General features: G+C 55.2%; 1 protein-coding gene across 3 annotated transcripts; it reads left to right on the top strand.

Moving 5' to 3' along the window:
* The first annotated feature begins 3,802 nt into the window (after positions 1-3,802).
* FAM110A (family with sequence similarity 110 member A) lies at positions 3,803-15,437 on the top strand. Of its 3 annotated transcripts, none has more exons than XM_058563027.1 (2): positions 3,803-3,963; positions 13,864-15,437. In XM_058563027.1, exon 2 carries the CDS (start codon positions 13,961-13,963, stop codon positions 14,846-14,848), a length of 888 nt encoding a protein of 295 aa, XP_058419010.1. In that variant the 5' UTR covers positions 3,803-3,963; positions 13,864-13,960; the 3' UTR covers positions 14,849-15,437. The 3 variants fall into 3 exon arrangements, with proteins under 3 accessions (XP_058419010.1, XP_058419011.1, XP_058419012.1); XM_058563028.1 differs by lacking the exon at positions 3,803-3,963 and adding an exon at positions 8,693-10,557; XM_058563029.1 differs by lacking the exon at positions 3,803-3,963 and adding an exon at positions 11,048-11,385.
* Positions 15,438-18,306: the final 2,869 nt, after the last annotated feature.

An 18,306-nucleotide genomic window follows, 5' to 3' on the forward strand; every position in this document is an offset into this window, starting at 1 on the left:
AGGGACATATTTGGGCTGAGTTTTCTTTTAATTCACTGCCTTATTTTGTTCTCTCATAGACTATCCTTAAAAGTGTTCCTTATTTTTTTAAATAGATAATACATTGATAAGGTACAAAATCCAAAAGGTATAACAATGTATTTTCTAAGAAGCTATTCTCTTTCCCCTGTCCCCCAGTCAGCCTAGCAGCCACCACTGGGACCAGTTTCTGGTGGGTCCTTCCAGAGAAGTTCAGACGCAAGCAAATACATATAGAGAGAATACGCTTTAAATTAAATGAAACAAAACAAAATACAGCCCGGGGTGCCCAGAAGATAGGGAACTGATATCCAAGGCTGATTTCATCTCAGTTTCTAGCTGAGTGGAGCAAATACTGCCAGGGTCAGGGTGCCGGGGGAGGCCTGTCCACGCGGTGAGATGCTCACCTGCGGGGTCAGGATAAGGCCACAGGACCCTCCAGCTCCCTCTGACCTGGGCACACTAAGGACAGCTTGTCTACCTTCTTATTCCGGGCTCCCCCTCCCCACCCCCCGCGGTGGGGGAGGGGAAGGACTGGATGCTTCAGTCACCCTGAATTGGCACCAGGTGCTCAACAGATCCTTGAAGATGGGGGCCATCACCAGGATGCTGTTGTCATGTGAGGATGCTCAGAGTTCCAGAATCCAGGTGTGCCCCGATGACCTCTCTTCGTGGGGCCTAATCTGGAGTCCAGGGGAGGTTCCTTCTGCCCTCTGTCCGCCACGCTTTCTTAATCTGGGGGCGAGGCGCAGGGTTGTGTTGTCTTGCTCGTGCTAAACTGTGGGGCGTGCAGGGCAGAGCAAGCCTTGAAGATGCGGGCGGCAGCAGGGCCTTTGTCCCCGCATCTCAAATATCTTCCAACCCCCGATTAAAGCTGAACATCTCGGAGAAGAATCTGACCACAACACCGTCACAGTCATTCCCGTGTGAATGACCGGGAAGCGAGGTCTGGGAGGCTTCACACGGTCGGATGCTTTCGTAAAATTTGCCAAAGTAAGGCATTTTAACCTCACTCTGTTAAGACCAACCACCGTCTCCTTCCACTCTGACTTCCCCTTGTGTCAGATGATGTTGGGGTGAGTAAGGAATTTTGGGGCTCTGGCTAAGAGGACCTTGACATTTAGTGTGGGTTTAGTGGTTTAATTTACATTGTTTCCAGTCACTTTTGTGAATAGCGCAATTATTACCAACTGACCTGGTATAGGAATGGTTTCCGGGAGTACCCCTACCTAGCTCACTGAGCTGCCTCAACGAGCACTGTGACGTGCAGGTGCAGGGTCAGAGGTCATATCACGATATCCAAGTGGTCTTACAGTGCCCGATACCACCCGGACGTGGCAGCGGAGAAATGTGGACGGGGAGCCAGACGCTTGTTTGGGGAAAGTATTATGGAGGCATGTCAAGCAGGTAACTCAGAAAAATAATGTTACTTCTCTGGATTTTGTAATGTTTGTGGAATTTGTCATTTGTTGAGGTTTCTTTTATCTTTCTAACCAAATAATCACTTTATTACCTCATTTTATATTTGTAAGTTTGTAGTCTTTTTCTTAAATAAGTCCCCCTAAACTGTCTCAGCCGCAGGAAGCACCAAGTCTGGGTCTGCCCCGGCTCAGTTTTCTCTGGGTCCGCCCCGGCTCAGTTTTCTCCGTGTCTTTTCGGATTGTGGGATTCCCCTTGCCTTTCCTCACTGGCGCAGCCAAGCAGGTCGTGCACACTTGCGCGGGAATGTAACGGAACAGGGGAGAGGACTCCTGCTGGAGCCAGACAAACCCTAGTTTTCTCATCTATAAAATGGGAGTAATAGACTCCCTGTGCTCAGACAGTAACGAAGACAAATGAGGAAATGTGTAAGGCCTGGAGAGCCTGGCAGGGGGCACAGTTAGTGCCGGGTTTGCTGTCTAGCTGGTCCTCACAGACACGGCCAGAACCCCTGTTCATGGCAGTATCTGTTCTGATTTGATTGGTGCCCAGGCCAGAACACGAAATCATGGTTAGCTATTGATACATTATTGGTCCTCCTCCCCCGTCTGCCCAAGGCGTGTACACAGTAAGTGCTCAGTCGTTGACAATCCAACCCAAGAAAAAAGACACCATCGGGAATAGAAAACAGAGGCTGGTTCCAAACTGAGCAAGGTGCTAGACCCACACAGTGGCTCACAGCAACAGAATTTCCTCATCTCGAAGGGCCCTTAGAGTTAATTTATTCTAATCCTCTTAAAAATATGTGTTTTTTTTTTCTTCACATGTTTAAGTGTTGGAAATTTGGAAAATCCACAAAAGCACAAAGAAGAAATTAACTGCTGTTATTATAAATGATTACACATATATACATGGGATATTACAATTATGTATTTAATACATATTCATGTTGTACATAGTGCTTTGAAACATACTTTTTAAAAACTTAACACTTTCTTAGCATTTTATCCATACTTTAAGTATCTTTCAAACACATTTTTTTTTTTTTGCTGAGGAAGATTGGCCCTGAGCTAACATCTGTGCCAGTCCTCCTCTATTTCGCACGTGGGTTGCCACCACAGCATGGCCACCAACAAGTGGTGTGGGTGTGCAGGTGACGGAAGTGGAGCATGTGAACTTAACCGCTACGCCACGGGGCCAGCCCCTAACTACATCATTTTTAGTGGCTGCATAATATTCCTCATCGCCAGCCCTGGTGGTTCAGTGGTTAAGATTCAGCACTCTCACTGCGGAGGCCCAGGTTCATTTCCCAGTTAGGGAACCACACCACCAGTCTGTCAGTTGTATCGAGGCGGCTGTTTGTTGCTGTGATGCTGAAAGCTACGCCACCAGTATCTCAAATACCAGCGGGGTCACCCATGGTGGACAAATTTCAGCGGAGCTTCCGGACTAGACAGACTAGGAAGAAAGACCTGGCCACCCACTTTGGAAAAACTGGCCATGAAAACCCTATGAACAGCAGCGGAGTGTTGTCTGATATAGCGCCGGAAGGTGAGAGGATGGCGCAAAAATACTGGGCAGGGTTCCACTCTGTGTGCACAGGGTTACTAGGGGTCAGAATCCACTCAGCAGCACTAATGACAAAATATTCCTCATCAGAAAATGGGTATAACTAAAGGTACCTATCTCAGAGGATTATGCCATGAGCACTGAGTTATGTTATGTAAAGCTACTTGGCATGTGAATGCTGGATAAACTTGTCTCTTCTGCAGGATAGATTCATATAACCAATCTCCTTTCGCTGAGCATTGAAGTTATTTCCATTATTTTGCTATGATAAATAACGCTGGGCTATATTAATCCTTGCTCATCTTTGGTCATTTCCTTAGTAAATTTCAGGACTGCTGGGTACGCGTATTTCAAAACTAACCTACTCATCATTGTGCAGCTGGGGGAACAGAGAGGGAAAGGGGCTTGCCCGGGCTCACGTGGCGAGTTAGCTGCAAACTGGGGACTAGGAACCACTTGGGGACCCTAAGTAGTGCCTCGTCCAGCTGGGAACCAGGGGAAAGTCCGGGCTGAGCAAGGGAAAGAACCAGGCCCGGAGCTAAAGCGCCGTCGGAGGAACTGGAGGCGAGCGGGCGGGCTGCGAGCAGGGGCGCTCACGCGCGGCGCCGAAGCTCAGCGGTCGCCTGGCAACCCCGGCGGCGCGGCGTTCGAACGGAAGCGAGAAACCAATCAGGATGTCCGGGGCAAACCATTCCGCCGACGGCGGGGAGGGCGCGTGCTCACTTCCCCTTCCTCTGCGCCGCGGGGACCTTCGCTCCGGTCGGGGGCTCGGGACAGGCGGGTGCCCCGCTCATCTCGGTGCGGAGGGCAGCGCCGAAGAGGCGCCTGCGGGTCCTCACGCGGGGCCGGGGCCTCCCGAGCCGCGTTGGGCGCGCCCATTCCCTGCCCGGGTCCGAGCTGTCAGCCTCTCCGAGACCCGCGCCGGACGAGCCGGGACTCGCGCAGCGCGGGCTCCAGGTGAGGGCGCGGGCGGTCTGGGGCGCGAGCCCGGGTCTACGGGGGCTCCGTTCCCCGAGCGCCTGCTGTGTGCGTCCTTCCCGCGTCACACCCGCCGGGAGGCGTGGTACCCCGTTTCATGGATGAGAACGCTGAGGCTCAGAGAGCCAGGTGTCCTAGCCTAGCGAGGTCCCACAGAGAATCCGATTCAGGTTTCTCTGCTCCGCCTCGCGGTCTCTAGTCTAGGCAGATCTAGATTTGCCTTGAGAGGCCCAGACGGGCAACTGGTGGCCACTTTCTCAGCCTCTTATCAGCAGGGACACGGCCCGTGGAGCCCTGGCTGGATCACCTCCCCCCTGCCCCTCCCTGCACCGTCCTCGGGGAGGGGTGTCCCCTCTGGCCATCTGTCTTACCTTCTCCAGAGCGCCAGGGGTTGCACTCAGGGCTTATTAGGGTCCTTCTGCCTACAGGGCTCTGACTTACACTGCTGTCCCTCTCAGAGGGCCGCTCTGGGGGTACTGGGCAGGACGGACATTTCTGGGCTAGGTGCCAGGTGGGCAGCAGATGCTCCTGCCCTGGAGTCGGTGTTGAACTCTTGCGAATCTGCCCCAGGTCTGGGGAAAGGGCAGAGGCAGTTCCTCAACTGAAGCCACTAGTCACCAGAGACTGGAGTTGGAGGTGGGGCTGGGACCCCTCCTGGTGGAGCATCTGACCCAGACCTGGCCCTGCTTCCTGGGGCTGCCCCTTCCCCCAGGTTGCTATTGTTGGTTTCCTTTTGTAGGTGGGGAAACTGAGGTTTAAGTTAAGCCCCTTGCCCAAAGTCACACTGTCAGCCTTGGCAACTGCTGGACCTGGCTCCCGGTCCATCTGGCTTCAATCTTGGAATCCTAGACACTCAGAATCATAGCATCTGAGAATCTTGAATGTTCTCAAAGGGAGTTACTTATCCTCTCCCCTCTGCACTCTCCTCCTGGCTTTGGGCAGAGGAGCTCTGGGAACTCAGAAAGAAAACAAGTCTTTCATTCATTCTTTCAACAAATATTTATTGACTTCATATGCCCTGCCCTCCCCCGTGTCTATTTTGTTTTTCTCAGTAGCATTTACCCTGTCTGATGTCCTATAATTTCACCTACTAGTGAGTTTATTATCTTCCCCGACTGGAATGTGATGCAAGGAGGGGCCAGGGTGAGGCAAGTGAGGCACTCGCCTCCAGCACAAAATTGAGGAGTGCCCCCAACCCCAGTAACTAAATAACTAAAGTGAATGTTTATTGACCATTTGCTGTGTGTTGTGCTGGTGGGAGATCTACTTGGATGGCCTCCGTGGAGCGCCGTCCCCCTACTCCATCACAATTACATGTGCATCCCCGGACCCGGCTGTCACACTTCTAGGCAAAATGATGTAGGTGCAGTGATGCTGGTGTGTGGTTTGTAATCGAGAAAGATTGGACACAGCCTGAGTGGCCATCCGCAGGGGCTGATGGGCTCTTTATGTACTGATGTGGCACAACGTATATTATTAAGTATGTTAATAAAATATTATAATTAATATGTTAATAACATATTATTAAGAACAACACATATTATTGAGTAAAAAGAGCAAGATGGAAACAGTACCCACCATGTTGCCATATGTGTAAAAAATAGAAAGAATGTGTCTATTATTGCTGGTATGGGCCTAAAATCTCTCCGGAAGGACATACAACTATTTGGTCACAGTGGTGCCTGCAGGGAGGGGAACTGGTGGCTGGGGACAGGAGCGGCAGGGAGTTTTTTTTCACTCCATTCCCTTTATAGCTCTTGAATTTTGAACCATGTGTGTATATCACCTGATTGAAATAAACATATATATATTCATTATAGGGAATATATTTAATCAGGAGACCACTGTCCTGTCTGTTATCTGTCACTGACTTGCTGTGTGACTTTGGGCAAGTTTCTTCACTTCTCTGGGCTGCAAAAAGAAGCCATGATGGTGAGCTCAGGCCTGGGCAGAGGACAATCCAGAACAGGAAGTGGGCTTGGCTGTGGGTCTGTCCCTTCCCCATCCTGTGTGCCAGGCCCTTCCCAAAGGCTTTGCATGTGGTATCTCTCTTATTCAGTCTTCCCTACAAGCCCCTTTGTCCCCATTTTGCAACCTCAGGTGCAAACTGAGGCCCAGAGAATTGAGTTGGAGGAGATGGACCGTTGGTGGGCCAAAGAGGAGATTGAAGCCTTAGGCGTCTGCACCCACACCCCTCCCGCAGTCCGCTCACATCTCTCTTCCTAGGTTTCTGCAGCCCTGGGCGAGGCTGACTCTGGACAGGCCAGGAGACAGGTGTCTGGGGAGACTCCAGAAATAGCGTGGGGCCTGACGTGGCCCTGGACGGTGCCCAGCTGGATGTCTCTGACCTGGACAGCTGGGCTGAAATCGAGCTAAGGCTGCCCTACTGGCCAGGCACTCTCCCTGCTGCCTGGAGCCTTTCTGATCCTCCTCTGGGCAGGTGAGGGCCTCTCTGTCTCCATCCGAGTCTGGGCCTGGCTTCTGCTGAAGAGAAACAGAGAAGCAAGTGGAAGGAAGGGGTGGGGGTGCAGAATGTCATGAAAATTATAAACGTCAGAAACCATACCTCTTCAGCACTTACTACGTGCAAAGTACTTTACAATATGAACTCATTTAATTCCCTCAATTCTACGACGTAAGGTAGTTACTGCTGTTATTATTTCCACCTTGTGAAGGGAAACTGAGCACCAGAGAGGTTTAGCGACTTGCATGAAGTCACCAAGAGCTGGAATTTGAATCCAGGGACTCTGGCTCCAGACTCTGCACCCTCCCTTTTTCAGTAAAATGTATATAAAATAAAATTTACCATCTTAACTATTTTTAAGTGTACAGTTCAATGCATTAAGTACATTCGCATTGTTGTGCAACCATTGCCCCCATCCATCTCCAGAACTTTTCCATTTTCCCAGATGAAAACTCTGTACCCATTAAACAGTAACCCTCCATTCCCTCTCCCCCCAGCCCCTGGCAGCCACCATTCTACCTTCTGTCTCTATGAATTTGACACTCTAGGTACCTCATGTAAGTGGAATCATACAATATTTTTCCTTTTGTGACTGGCTTATCTCACTTAGCATAATGTCTTCAAGGTTCATCCATATTGTAGCATGTGTCAGGAATTCCTTCCTTTTTAAGGCTAGATAACATTCCATTTTATGTATTATATTTTATTTATCTATTCATCCATCCGTGGACATGTGGATTGCTTCTACCTTTTGGCTATTGTGAATAATGCTGCTGTGAACACTGGTGTACAAATATCTGTTCCCGTCCCTGCTTTCAACTCTTTAGGGTATACACCTAGGAGTAAAATTGCTGGGTCCTATGGTCATTCTATTTTAAAATTTTTGCCTAACGGCCATACTGTTTCCACAGTGGCTGGACCATTTTATATTCCCAAGAGTGCACAAGGGTTCTAATTTCTCCACATCCTCACCAACATTGTTATTTTCTGTTTTTGTTTGTTTGTTTGATAATGGCCATCTTAAGGGATGTGACATGATAGCTCCTGTGGGCTTTTTTTCCACCCCCCCAAAGCCCCAGTAGGTAGTTGTATGTCATAGTTGCACAGCCTTCTAGTTGCTGTGTGTGGGACGCGGCCTCAGCATGGCCGGAGAAGCGGTGCATCGGTGCGCGCCCGGGATCCAAACCCGGGCCGCCAGCAGCGGAGCGCGCGCACTTAACTGCTAAGCCACGGGGCCGGCCTCTCATTCTGGTTTTGATGTGCATTTCCCTAATGAGTAGTGATGTTGGCCATTTGTATACCTTCTTTGGAGAAATGTCTATTCCAGTGACTCTGCACTCTTAGATTTGTAGCCTCTGAGAGAAGTGGCTCAACATTCTGGGCCGGTGAAGGCCTCGCCCAGGAGCTGGGCACTGGAGCATCTATTTGGTTGAATGGTTGTCATAGCTCACATTTTGGTGGCATTTGTCAGCACAGGCCTCATGCTGGGAGGGAGGCACTGAGGAATTCTATGTTACAATTGGGGAAACCGAGGCACGGAGAAGTTGAGTATCTTACCTGAGGTCTCCTGGTGGAGCTGGGATTTGAATGCAGGCAGGCTGGTGCCAGAGTCCCTGCTGCAAAGGTGGCCAGGGGATGGAGTGGAAAAGGGCCCTGCGGGCTGTGGACCCCGCGTGTGCAGAGGTTTAGATGTGTTGTCTGTGGAGGAAGAACTGGGCTCAGCTAGAAGTGGCCAGAGCCCAGCTTGAATGAGTGACTTGATGTTGGAGGAGGAGGGGGAGAGGTGGGGGAAGGCCTGGGGCAGCTTCGGGGTTGGGAGGACGCAGGGTGCTGAGGAGTCTTGGCCTTTGAGGTGGCCTGAGTTCCAGTCCTACCACTTGCTCAATAGTGTCCCCTCTTGTGCTTGGTTCCTGGAGGAAGGAAATATGGAAGAGTGTGATGGTGGGAGAGACAGGAAACAAGTGATAGATAAGTGACTATCTAAGATGACAAGATGTGATGAATGCTTGGAAGGGAACAAACTGGTGAGAGAGTTGGCAGGAGCCTCAGGGTGGTCAGGGAGGCCTCTCTGAGAAGGTGACATTTGAAGTGAAACATCAAGGAGGTGAGGGAAGAGGTTCCAGGCAGAGAACAGATGGTGCAAAGGCCCTGAGGCAGGAAAGACCTTGGTGTGTTCAGGAACAGGAGGGAACGCTGTGTGGTTGGAGCAGGAAAGGTTGGAGGTGAGGTGGAAGAGGAGGGCAGGGACTGGACCTGGAGGGCTTGAGGGCTGAGTGGAGAGTTTGGATTTTATTCTAAGGTGATGGGGAGCCATAGGGTTTAAGCAGAGCAGTGATGAGATCTGATTTCTATTGGGAAAACATTGCCATTATTGCCCCCATTTTATAGCTGAGGAAACTGAGACCCAGAACCATCGCCAGGAGTGCTTCCTAAGGTGGCTTCTCCCTCTGGGGCCCAGAGAGGGAGGCTGTAGATTCCTTAGGAGCCCTCTGGTGAGTGGCCAGAGCCTAACACTGAAGACTGTCTCCTCCCTTCCCCCTCAGACCCGGACCTGGGTTCAAATCCTGGCTCTGCCATTTATCAGCTGTGTGACCTCAGGCAAGTGGCCCCACCTCTCTGTGCCTCAGTTTTCTTAACTGTGAAAGGGCACAATAGTAGTACCTACCTCACCCGGTAGGTGTGAGGATTGAATGAGTTAACATATATAAAGAGCTTAGAACAGTGCCAGGGACAAAGAAAGCACTCAGAAAAGGTCTTCCCTATTTTATGACAATTGTTATGGTTGCTTTGCTTTTACTACTTTAGTGCCTCAATGAGCACCCCACCCCCTACCCCACCCCGTTGTCGCCTCAGTGGAGGGCCAGGCAGGGACCCGGCAGGCCATGTGGGGAATGATGGTCTTGTCGCTTCCTTCACCCCCTAAAATCAGGCCCCAGAGCCTGGAGGAGGCCTCAGGGCTGACTCACTCCCAGGGGGAGGAGAGCTGCTCCCTGAGTCGCTTCCTGTCCCCTCATGCCCTCCACCCCAACCCTGGTGCAGGCCCCACCAGGCACAGACGTGGTCCTGGGCCCTCTCAGGTCCCCCCAGGGCGCAGGTCTGAGGCCAGTGGGCACTCCCTTCTCTGGGCCTCAAGGTCCCAGTAGAAACTGGCCTAATCAAATGTGCCACCTAGGGCTTGGGCTGGCAGAGGGGACAGTCCCCTCCCTCCCAGAATTTTGTCCTGCAGGGCTACAATCTCCTCATCTGTAAAATGGAGATTAAACAGTTTCTCCCTCCCCGGGCGGGTCCAGAGATTTAAAGAAGGACGGTGCCTGGCACTCAGAACTCCTAGTTATTATTATTGCTATTATTGCTATTGTTGCTAATGTTTACAGCTTGCACAAAGCCTCTACAGGCCCTCTCAGGCCCTAAGAGCTCACACTGACCTGGCCTGGAAGGTGGGGCTCTCCTCCCTTGGCTAGAGAATGGAGGGCCAGAGAGGGCCAGCACTCTGCTCAGGGACACACAGCTAGACGAGGTGCGTTAGGGCTTGGTGCGGAGGGAAAGTAGCCAGGCTGGACTCCTCAGGGTGACTTTGGGCAACTGACTCAGCCTGTGCCAGCCTGTTTTCCAGTAGTCAAATGGGAATAATAATAGAGCTCACCTCGTAGGGGTTGTCGGGAAGATTAAAATGGGTTAATTAATACCCGGAAAAGCACTTTCTCGTGCCGGGCGCAGTGAACGTTAAGCGGTCCTTGTGGCTGTGGGGGAGGGGGACTCAGTTTTTCCATCTCCCAGATGGGTGCCTTGCCGAGTGGGCCTCGCGGACTGCATGCGCCAGATGTGCGGACCGGGCCAGTGCAGCCGTGGAATGGGGGGCCCGGCCCGCCGAGGGGCTTCCTGGGGTCGGCCGGGCGGCTGGGACCCAGTCCCTGCGACCAGCCACCTGCCAGCGCGCCTGGGCTCGGTTCCGGCCGCCGCCTGGCTTCCGTTCTCCCCTTTTGGGTAACACCTGGGTTGGCGGGTTCACCTGCCCGCGGCCGGCCGCCGGAAGTTGCGCAAACGCGTGTTACCTGAGCCCCAGGTGGGCCGGGCCGAGGAGCGCAGTGCAGCGGCGCGGGCGCAGCCGGGTAGGTGCGGGCCGGGGCCGGGGGCGCGCGGCCCGGGTGGGGGGCTGCCTGGGCACTCCTCCCTCCTAGGGAAGGCGGGGACCGGTCAGGGACTCACCTTCTGGCCTGGACGAGGCCGCGGGAATCGTACCATCAGCCCCCTCATTTAGGAGCCAGGCCAACCGGGGCTCAGAGAGGGGCAGCGAGCGGCCAGAGTCACACAGCGCGCTGCCGGGCTCGCGGCCTCCTCTGCCGCTGGGAGTCCCCAGGATTGCCCCGAAGTGGGGAAGGGCAGAAGCCAGACCGAGGATCCGGGGTCCCCTTGCTCCCCCTCGGCAGCCTCCTGAGGCTGACGCCCGGGAAGCCGGTGGGGAGGGGGCAAGGTGGGGCTGCATGTCCCGATGCTAATAAGAAGGGCCCGGGGCCGGCGCATTGGGGGCCGTTTGTGGGTAGCGTTTGAAGTCCGTGGGTGGGGCGTTGGGCGGTGAGCGGAGGCCTCCGAGAGGACACTGAGTCCCCCCGGGGGACCCTGGCTTCACCTCGCAGGAGCCGCCGCACCTCCGTTTGCCCGCCTGTGAAATGGGGCTTGTTCAGATGAGCTCACTGATTCGCGTCGTTTGTCCGCCGCCCGGGCGCGGACAGGCCCCTCCGGAGCGTGCTTAGAGACCCCTGCGGGGGCGGGGCTGCCGAGGTGGGTCGAAGTCAGAATAAACACAGGGAGCCCCGTTCTTGGCGCGCCAGGTGCCGAGGGAAGTCCTCGACCTGTGTTATCTCTGCATCCTGGCGGTGACCTGGAGGCCCAGAAAGGTCTATTTTTAACCGCATTTCACAGAGAAGGACACCCAGTAGGTAAGAGGCGCTGCCGTTTGCGCAAGGCGCACAGCGGGCGGGGGGCGAGCCCCGGGCGAGCCGCCCCGCGCCCCTGAAGCCGGGCTTGGCTCCTCGCCTCTGTCCCGGCCCCGCCCGAAGAGCCCCTGGGGCCAGCAGGTCGGGCCGGGGGGGGCGCGCGGGGCGTCTGCCCCGGCCGTGCCCATCTGACCTCCTTCCTGCGTCTTTCCCCGGATGGTGCCCGGGAGGGAACCGCCGCCCCCGACGGGTTGAACTGGTTTGCGAGGCGGCGGCCCGGGGGTGGGGCAGAGTCTAGCGCCCTCGACAAGGCTCAGCAGGGCTGCCTTTCCTGCCAGAGGTCTCTCGCCTGAGGTCTCCTGGGGGTCGGCCCTGAGCGGGGCCGCCTTCCTTTCCCACCTACTCCATTCCTTCTACCTCCGGAGCAGCTCTGGCTCTGGGCCAACAGCCCCCAAGGTTCTATTTTCAACTTGCTGTGGCTGCGAGGTCTCAAACTGGGGGCTGGGGGCCAGATGGAGGGGAGAGGGGCAGAAATGTTTGCAGACATGTTTTGTTTGCCCCGTACATCCAATGTTTTTAAAATTATTATTATTGAATATGCTAACATTTAAGAATCTAGAGTTTTCATGCACTTCTTGATTTCCAACTTCTTAGAACATTCTACACCTACCACTTTGGACTCGTATGCCTGCAGTAGACTGGGTGTGCCCCTCTCTAGTTTATGCCTGGTCTGCCCATTCACATTTGGCCCCCATAGGCATTTCAATTCAATAAAAATTTGTAGAATACCTATTATGTGTCAAGAGCAATATCTTGAAACTGAGATACAGCCAACAAAACAGACAACCCCCTGCCCTCACAGAGCTGATATTCTAGGGGAATGGGAGCAGCCGTTTAAGAGTAAAACTACCATAGGCGTAATAGATGAGTGGATTAGACTTCATATGAACTTGTGTCTATTTATCGGCTCTGGGACCTAGGTTGGTCACTTCTCTGAGCCTCAGTTTCTCCAGCTGTAAAAATGAGGTGACAGTGACCCTCTCACAGCCTTGTTGGAGGATTACAGGAGAGGATGGTGTCAAATCTCAGGCACAGGGTGGAGATCCCTGCCTCCCCACCCCAGTCCAGACTCTCCCTCCTGGAATGCCGGATGTCTAGGTGGGGCTGTCGTATGCAGCTTTCTGCTGTGGCTGGAAGGGCTCTAATCTCTGCTGTCTAGCATAGTGACCACTGGCCACCTGTGGCTACTGAGCACTTGAAAAGTGGCTAGCGTGATTCAGGAACTGAATTGTAAGTTTTTATTTAAATTTAAAGCTGAGGCTGAGTAGCCGTATGTGGCTAGTGGCTGTTGGATTAGACACACCAGTCTAGATGGCTTGAAATGCAAGTCCTCTTGGGATCATCTAGACAAAGTCCCTTTCCCCCATTTTACAGACGGGAAGGTTCAGGACTTGGTCTATGGGTTTTCTTCTGGCCCATCTCCAGGGGGGCTGAGCAGGCACTTTGTGGCCCCAGCCCTTCCTTGGAAAAAGGGACAGGGGTGGCCTGATGCTTAGGTGATCACGTGGACACTTGTGTACCCATGTATGGGCCCTCCTGCCTGTGGGTGCCCATCGTATGGCTGCTGGCAGATCCAGAGTCTGCTGGATGCTCAAGCGGGGCTGTGTGACCTTGGGCATTTCCGCTTCTCTTGGAGAGCATAGCTCAGGGCCCACGTTCCCCTCACAGGCACCCGTGGATCCCCATGGCCTGGTGTTGCAGTCCCGTGCTGGAAGCTCAAGGGTGTCTGGACTCCATGGGGCGGGGGTGGGGATTTGCTACTCCTCCACAAGCTCTGCTGCTGCGCCTGGGGCCTGGCATGTCTAGGCTGGTGGATGGCACAGGGCAGCTTCCTGCCTGGGTGTGTGAGGGGTGGAGGTGGTACCAGGCTTCCTGTGGGCAGTCCAGGTGGGGTGTGGGGTTGGAACCCTTTCTCTTGGTCACCTAACCCCACGACCCTTGCGCCAGCACCACCCTGCTTGGAAGCAAGGGGCGGAGCCACCAGCTTGCTGAATTAGCTTAATCAAGTTGGTTGAAGCAACCAACCTGGGCTTCAGTTTCCCCATCTGCAAAATGGAGCTTGTTAAGAGGACCCACTGAGGCCGAGCCGGCTGGTGCCCAGCTCACGGCCTGGAGCCCACTTTTGTTCCCTTTAAAGCTTGCCTTGCCCTCTCTTTTCGGCTCAGGCTGCCCGTGTCTGTCTTCTTTGGCACCTTTTTTTTTTTCCCTCTGCCTCGGCTGGGCCTGGTCCTCGGAGAAGGGGGGCGGGTTGTGGGCGGAGCCACAGGCCCTTCAGCTGGTGCTTTCTGCCTGCTGATTGGCTCCCGGTGAATCAGGGGCGTGGCCTTTCCTTTAAATAGGGAAGGCGTCTCCGACACCTTTCAGCCTGTGCTGAGCCTTTGTCTCGGCGCGCTCAGTTGGTATCTCTCTCTTCCCCTGCAGCCGTTGCGGGTGTCCAGCTGCCAACTTTCTGCCGGGATCTGTCTCCTCATTTCTCCGGTCTCCTCGGACCGAAGCCCTCGGGGGGTATGTAACAGCCATGCCTGTGGACACGCTGACTCCCGGAGCCCGGGACAGCCCCGCCCCACCTTTCCGCCTGCGGACCAAGGTCCCCGGCTACCTGCTTCGGCGGCCAGCAGACGGTGGAGCTCGGAAACCTAGTGCCGTGGAGCGCCTGGAGGCCGACAAGGCCAAGTACGTCAAGAGCCTGCATGTGGCCAACACCCGCCAGGAACCTGTGCAGCCCCTGCTGTCCAAACAGCCGCTCTTCAGCCCTGGGACTCGCCGCACGGTGCTCACACCTAGCCGCAGGGCCCTACCTGGCCCCGGCCGCCGGCCCCAGCTGGACCTGGACATCCTTAGCAGCCTCATAGACTTGTGTGATAGTCCCGTGTCCCCTGCCGAGGCCAGCCGTACCCCTGGACGGGCAGAGGGAGCCCGCCACCCGCCCCCAGCCACCCCTCCACGCCCGCCGCCCAGCACGGCTGCGGTCCGCCGAGTGGATGTCCTTCCCCTGCCGGCCTCACCTGCCCGGCCCTGCCCGTCGCCAGGCATTGCTGCCGCCTCCAGCCTGGCCCGGCCCCCGGGTTTGCAACGCTCCAAGTCGGACCTGAGCGAGCGCTTCTCGCGGGCGGCTGCTGACCTTGAGCGGTTTTTTAACTTCTGCGGCCTGGACCCGGAGGAGGCACGGGGGCTGGGTGTGGCCCACCTGGCCCGGGCCAGCTCGGACATCGTATCCCTGGCGGGGCCCAGCGCTGGGCCGGGCAGCTCCGAGGGGGGCTGCTCGCGCCGCAGCTCCGCCACTGTGGAGGAGCGGGCCCGCGAGCGCGTCCCCTACGGCGTGTCGGTGGTGGAGCGCAACGCCCGCGTGATCAAGTGGCTGTACGGCTTGCGGCAAGCGAGGGAGACCCCAGCGGCCGAGGGCTAGGCCTCCGCTGGACTGGCGGTCGCCACAGGACAGATCTTAGAGAGGCACTTGGCCCCTTGACCTCTCCTGCATCCGTTCCCTGCCTTGGGGCAGACGAGAGGCTGCTGACTGGTGTGAACTGGGTGTGGAGGCAGAGGCTGAGAGGCTGGACCAGCATCCGTCTGGCAAGGACTGACCCTGGAGAGAGCTGCCTCTTGAGCTTGGACCACCCCCTACCCTCACGTGTCAGAGTTGTGACACGAGCGTCCCCCTGCTTGGTTCCTCTGGTGGGTTTGGATGTCAGCCGCTTAGCCCTCCCCGCTGAGAGCGAGGGGCCGAGGGAGCTCACCAGGCCGGTCTACTCAGCAGCTCTGTTTCCTTCTTCCTTGGCCTCTGTCCTTTGCTGACTTCCTCTTCCTTACCCAGTGGGCCCTGGCTCCCTGGGAACTCCCCCCGGCGGTGGGGGCAGGGGGCAATGGCCTGTCCACTATTCTTTTCTGGCCTTGGCAGCCCGGCCTAGGTGCGTAGACTGCAGGAGGGACTGGTTAGTTGTCTGCACTGCTCTGACTTCCCTCCCCTTGGTTAATAAACACAAACGCTTGTTTTTCAAGATCTCGGCCATCAGACTCTTCTGTGTTCACATGGGGAACGGGTGGGAGAAGTCTTGGGGTGGGGCCTTCAAGACTCAGGTATTGTCCCCCCCAGCATGTCCCCCCCAGGTGGGGCATGAGGGCAGTGGCTGGCCTGAGACTTGCCCCACAGGGGGTCCTCATAAGCCTCTGGGAGGCTGACAGGCCTTCTTCATAGAGGAAGAAACTGGGTCTGGCCACAGAGTGAGTCTGGATAGACCTGGGACTAGGCCTGGGGCCTTTCCCCTGCACCAGGAAGGGGACCTCTCCCACCCCTTCCTGGTTCCCAAGGGGACAAGAAGTTCAGAGCGGGCAAACCCTGAACTTGAGGTCACACAGGCCATAGATTGGGCGTTGGAAGTGGGAGTTTTTGGAGAAAGAGGGACTTGGGGTGGACAGCAGAAAACAAGCCGTGTTGCCGCCAGCTCCTGGTGCCCTCGGACAAGCTAGTCTCCCTCTCTGGGCCTTAGTGGGAGAGTCGGAGAGCACAGTCCTCTTTGGGTTGGGGGAAGAAGGAGGTGGCTGGCACTAGGCTCTGAGGCCTCAGCTCCTTCCCGTCTCCACCTTGGCACGCAAAGGACGAAAGCCTGGGTGGCCTCTGCCGGCCCCCGGGGTGGGCGTGCGGAGGGGCCGGGTGGCGCTTCCTCTCCTGCAGGCTGCCTCGGCTGCGGTGCTCAGAAACAGGAAGCTCTAATGGGGGCCCTGGTGACAGGTTTGATGTAGGTTTTATTTTAAGCATAAAGAGGAGATTTCCGTTGGGCTGTTGACAAACATCCAGGTCAGCCCAGCTGTCTGTCAGTCTGTCTGTCTGACAGTCTACAACCAGCCCCCAGGGGATTGGGCTGGGCCTGAGTGTTTCAGAGAAACAAGGGGAAATTGGGTCATGGAAGGATGGTGGTCAAGCTCCCCCTCGTGTCCACCCCTCGTGGTACAGATGGGGAGACCGAGGCACAGAAAGGGGGATGACCTGCCCACAGGCACCCAGCAGGTTTGACAGTGCAGCAGCTGGGCCTCCTAGTCCCCATATTAAAGGAGTGATGGGGTCAGGGGGGTAATCTGGGCAGGCTCTGCAGAGGTGGTGTCCTTTGATGTGTCAAAGACCAGCCCTTCTGGGCAGCCTGGCCAGAATTCTTTGCTAAGCATCGCCCCCTGCTGTGACCTGCCAATCCCCCAGAAACCCAAGAAAGTGGGTGTGTGGGCTGCATTTCACATGTGAAGAAACTGAGGTTCAAGTCCCAGGACTGGTGGGTGGTATGCTGGGAGACCCCTTGTTTCTGGAGGAGGCTTAAGAGCTGGGCTCAGACTTTTCACACTCATCCTGTCACTGAATCCTCAAGGCAAGCTTCCGAGGGTCACCTTAGAAGGTTACCTTTTGTCTTGAAGCAGAAGGGGTAGTGGGCTGTCACAGAGCATTTCTGCAGCCTGGGGTCACACCCTTGCCTGCTGGACACCTCAGTCAGTGGCATCTGGCTCCCAGATTCTCCTGACACGTGCCTCACCTTTCTTCCCCATCCTGGCAGCCTTTCCTCCTGGTCACTGTATTGAGCACCTACTGGGTTCCCAGCAGTGGGTAAGACAGACATGCCATGCCTGCCATGTCTGGGGGGAGGGAACGGGCAGCAAAGAGCAAGCACATAACTAGTCATATAATGTGGAGCAGGTATGTTCCAAGACTTCTGCCGACCGCCAGAGCTGTTTCCAGGAGCTGGGCAACGGGGTAGGCGAGAAGGGCGTGGGGAGGGTCTGTTGGGAAGAGAGCAGGGAGGGATTCTTGGAAGTGGAGAAGGTGCCAGTCTGAGCCTTGACTTCTCCGACAGGGGTTTCCTGGTTCCGGGAGGGCTTTCCCTCTCCCAGGATTCTGGAACCTACCAGGCTCCCATGTGGGGATCTGTGGAGGGAGCGGCTGTGGGCTTCTGCCACTCCCCACTCTGCCCCAGGCTGCCAGCCAGGAGATCTGGGGAAACAGCCCCTCTATTGTTCTGCCTCCAGTTGGAGTGTGGGGGGCAGCGAGTGGCAGCCGCTGTGTTTCAGCCCCTCTGAGGGCTGCAGCTGCTGCCCTGTCCCCTGGGGCTCCCTGGCCTCCATCGCAGCTCCCCTAGGCCAGACTGGCCCCAGCTGCCTAGCCCCTAATTAGGCAGAGCTGAGATCTGCTCCCTGATCTATTTCCCACCAGCTAATTATATACACGTGGGCTTGGGAGACCGGCAACCTGGCTGCTGACTTCTGTCAGGAAGGTGTGATGCGCTCCTGGGAAAGGCGCCCATCCCCACCTGCCAGGCCTCCGTTTACTCTTCTGGCCGAGAATGGGATGTAGCTAGAGGGCTCTGTTTCTCTCCCTGGTGAAATGGTTCTGGTTTTGCTATTGAGGCATTCGAGGGGACCAGAGAGAGGAGACCCCCATCCTGCCTGACCTCCTGTGTCCAGGGGGAGCAGGGAGGGACTGAGCAATTAGGCTATCTATAGGTCCCTGACTCTAGGATCCCAGGGCAGGGTGGGGACATAAGCAAGAACATAATGACAGCTGCATCCCAGATAGACACGCACCCAGAAGGGCTTAGAGTTGTGCGAGTCCATCCAGGCCCAAGACAGAACATTCAGGTTTTTAAAATTCTAATATTTTTCAGATAATACATTCATGTATTTCCCCCAACACTTTATTAAGAAAAATTTCAAACTTAAAGAAAAGTTGAAGGAATTATACAGTGAACACTTATATACCCACCTACTAGATGCACAATTCTTCATATTTTGCTAGATTTGCTCCATGAGGCCTCTATTCATCCCTTTGTCCATCTATTAAGACAACTTATTTTTATGAAGCTTTCCAAAGTAAATGGCAAACATCAGTGC

This window comes from Diceros bicornis, chromosome 19 (assembly GCF_020826845.1).
Source record: "Diceros bicornis minor isolate mBicDic1 chromosome 19, mDicBic1.mat.cur, whole genome shotgun sequence".
Taxonomy (NCBI): domain Eukaryota; kingdom Metazoa; phylum Chordata; class Mammalia; order Perissodactyla; family Rhinocerotidae; genus Diceros; species Diceros bicornis.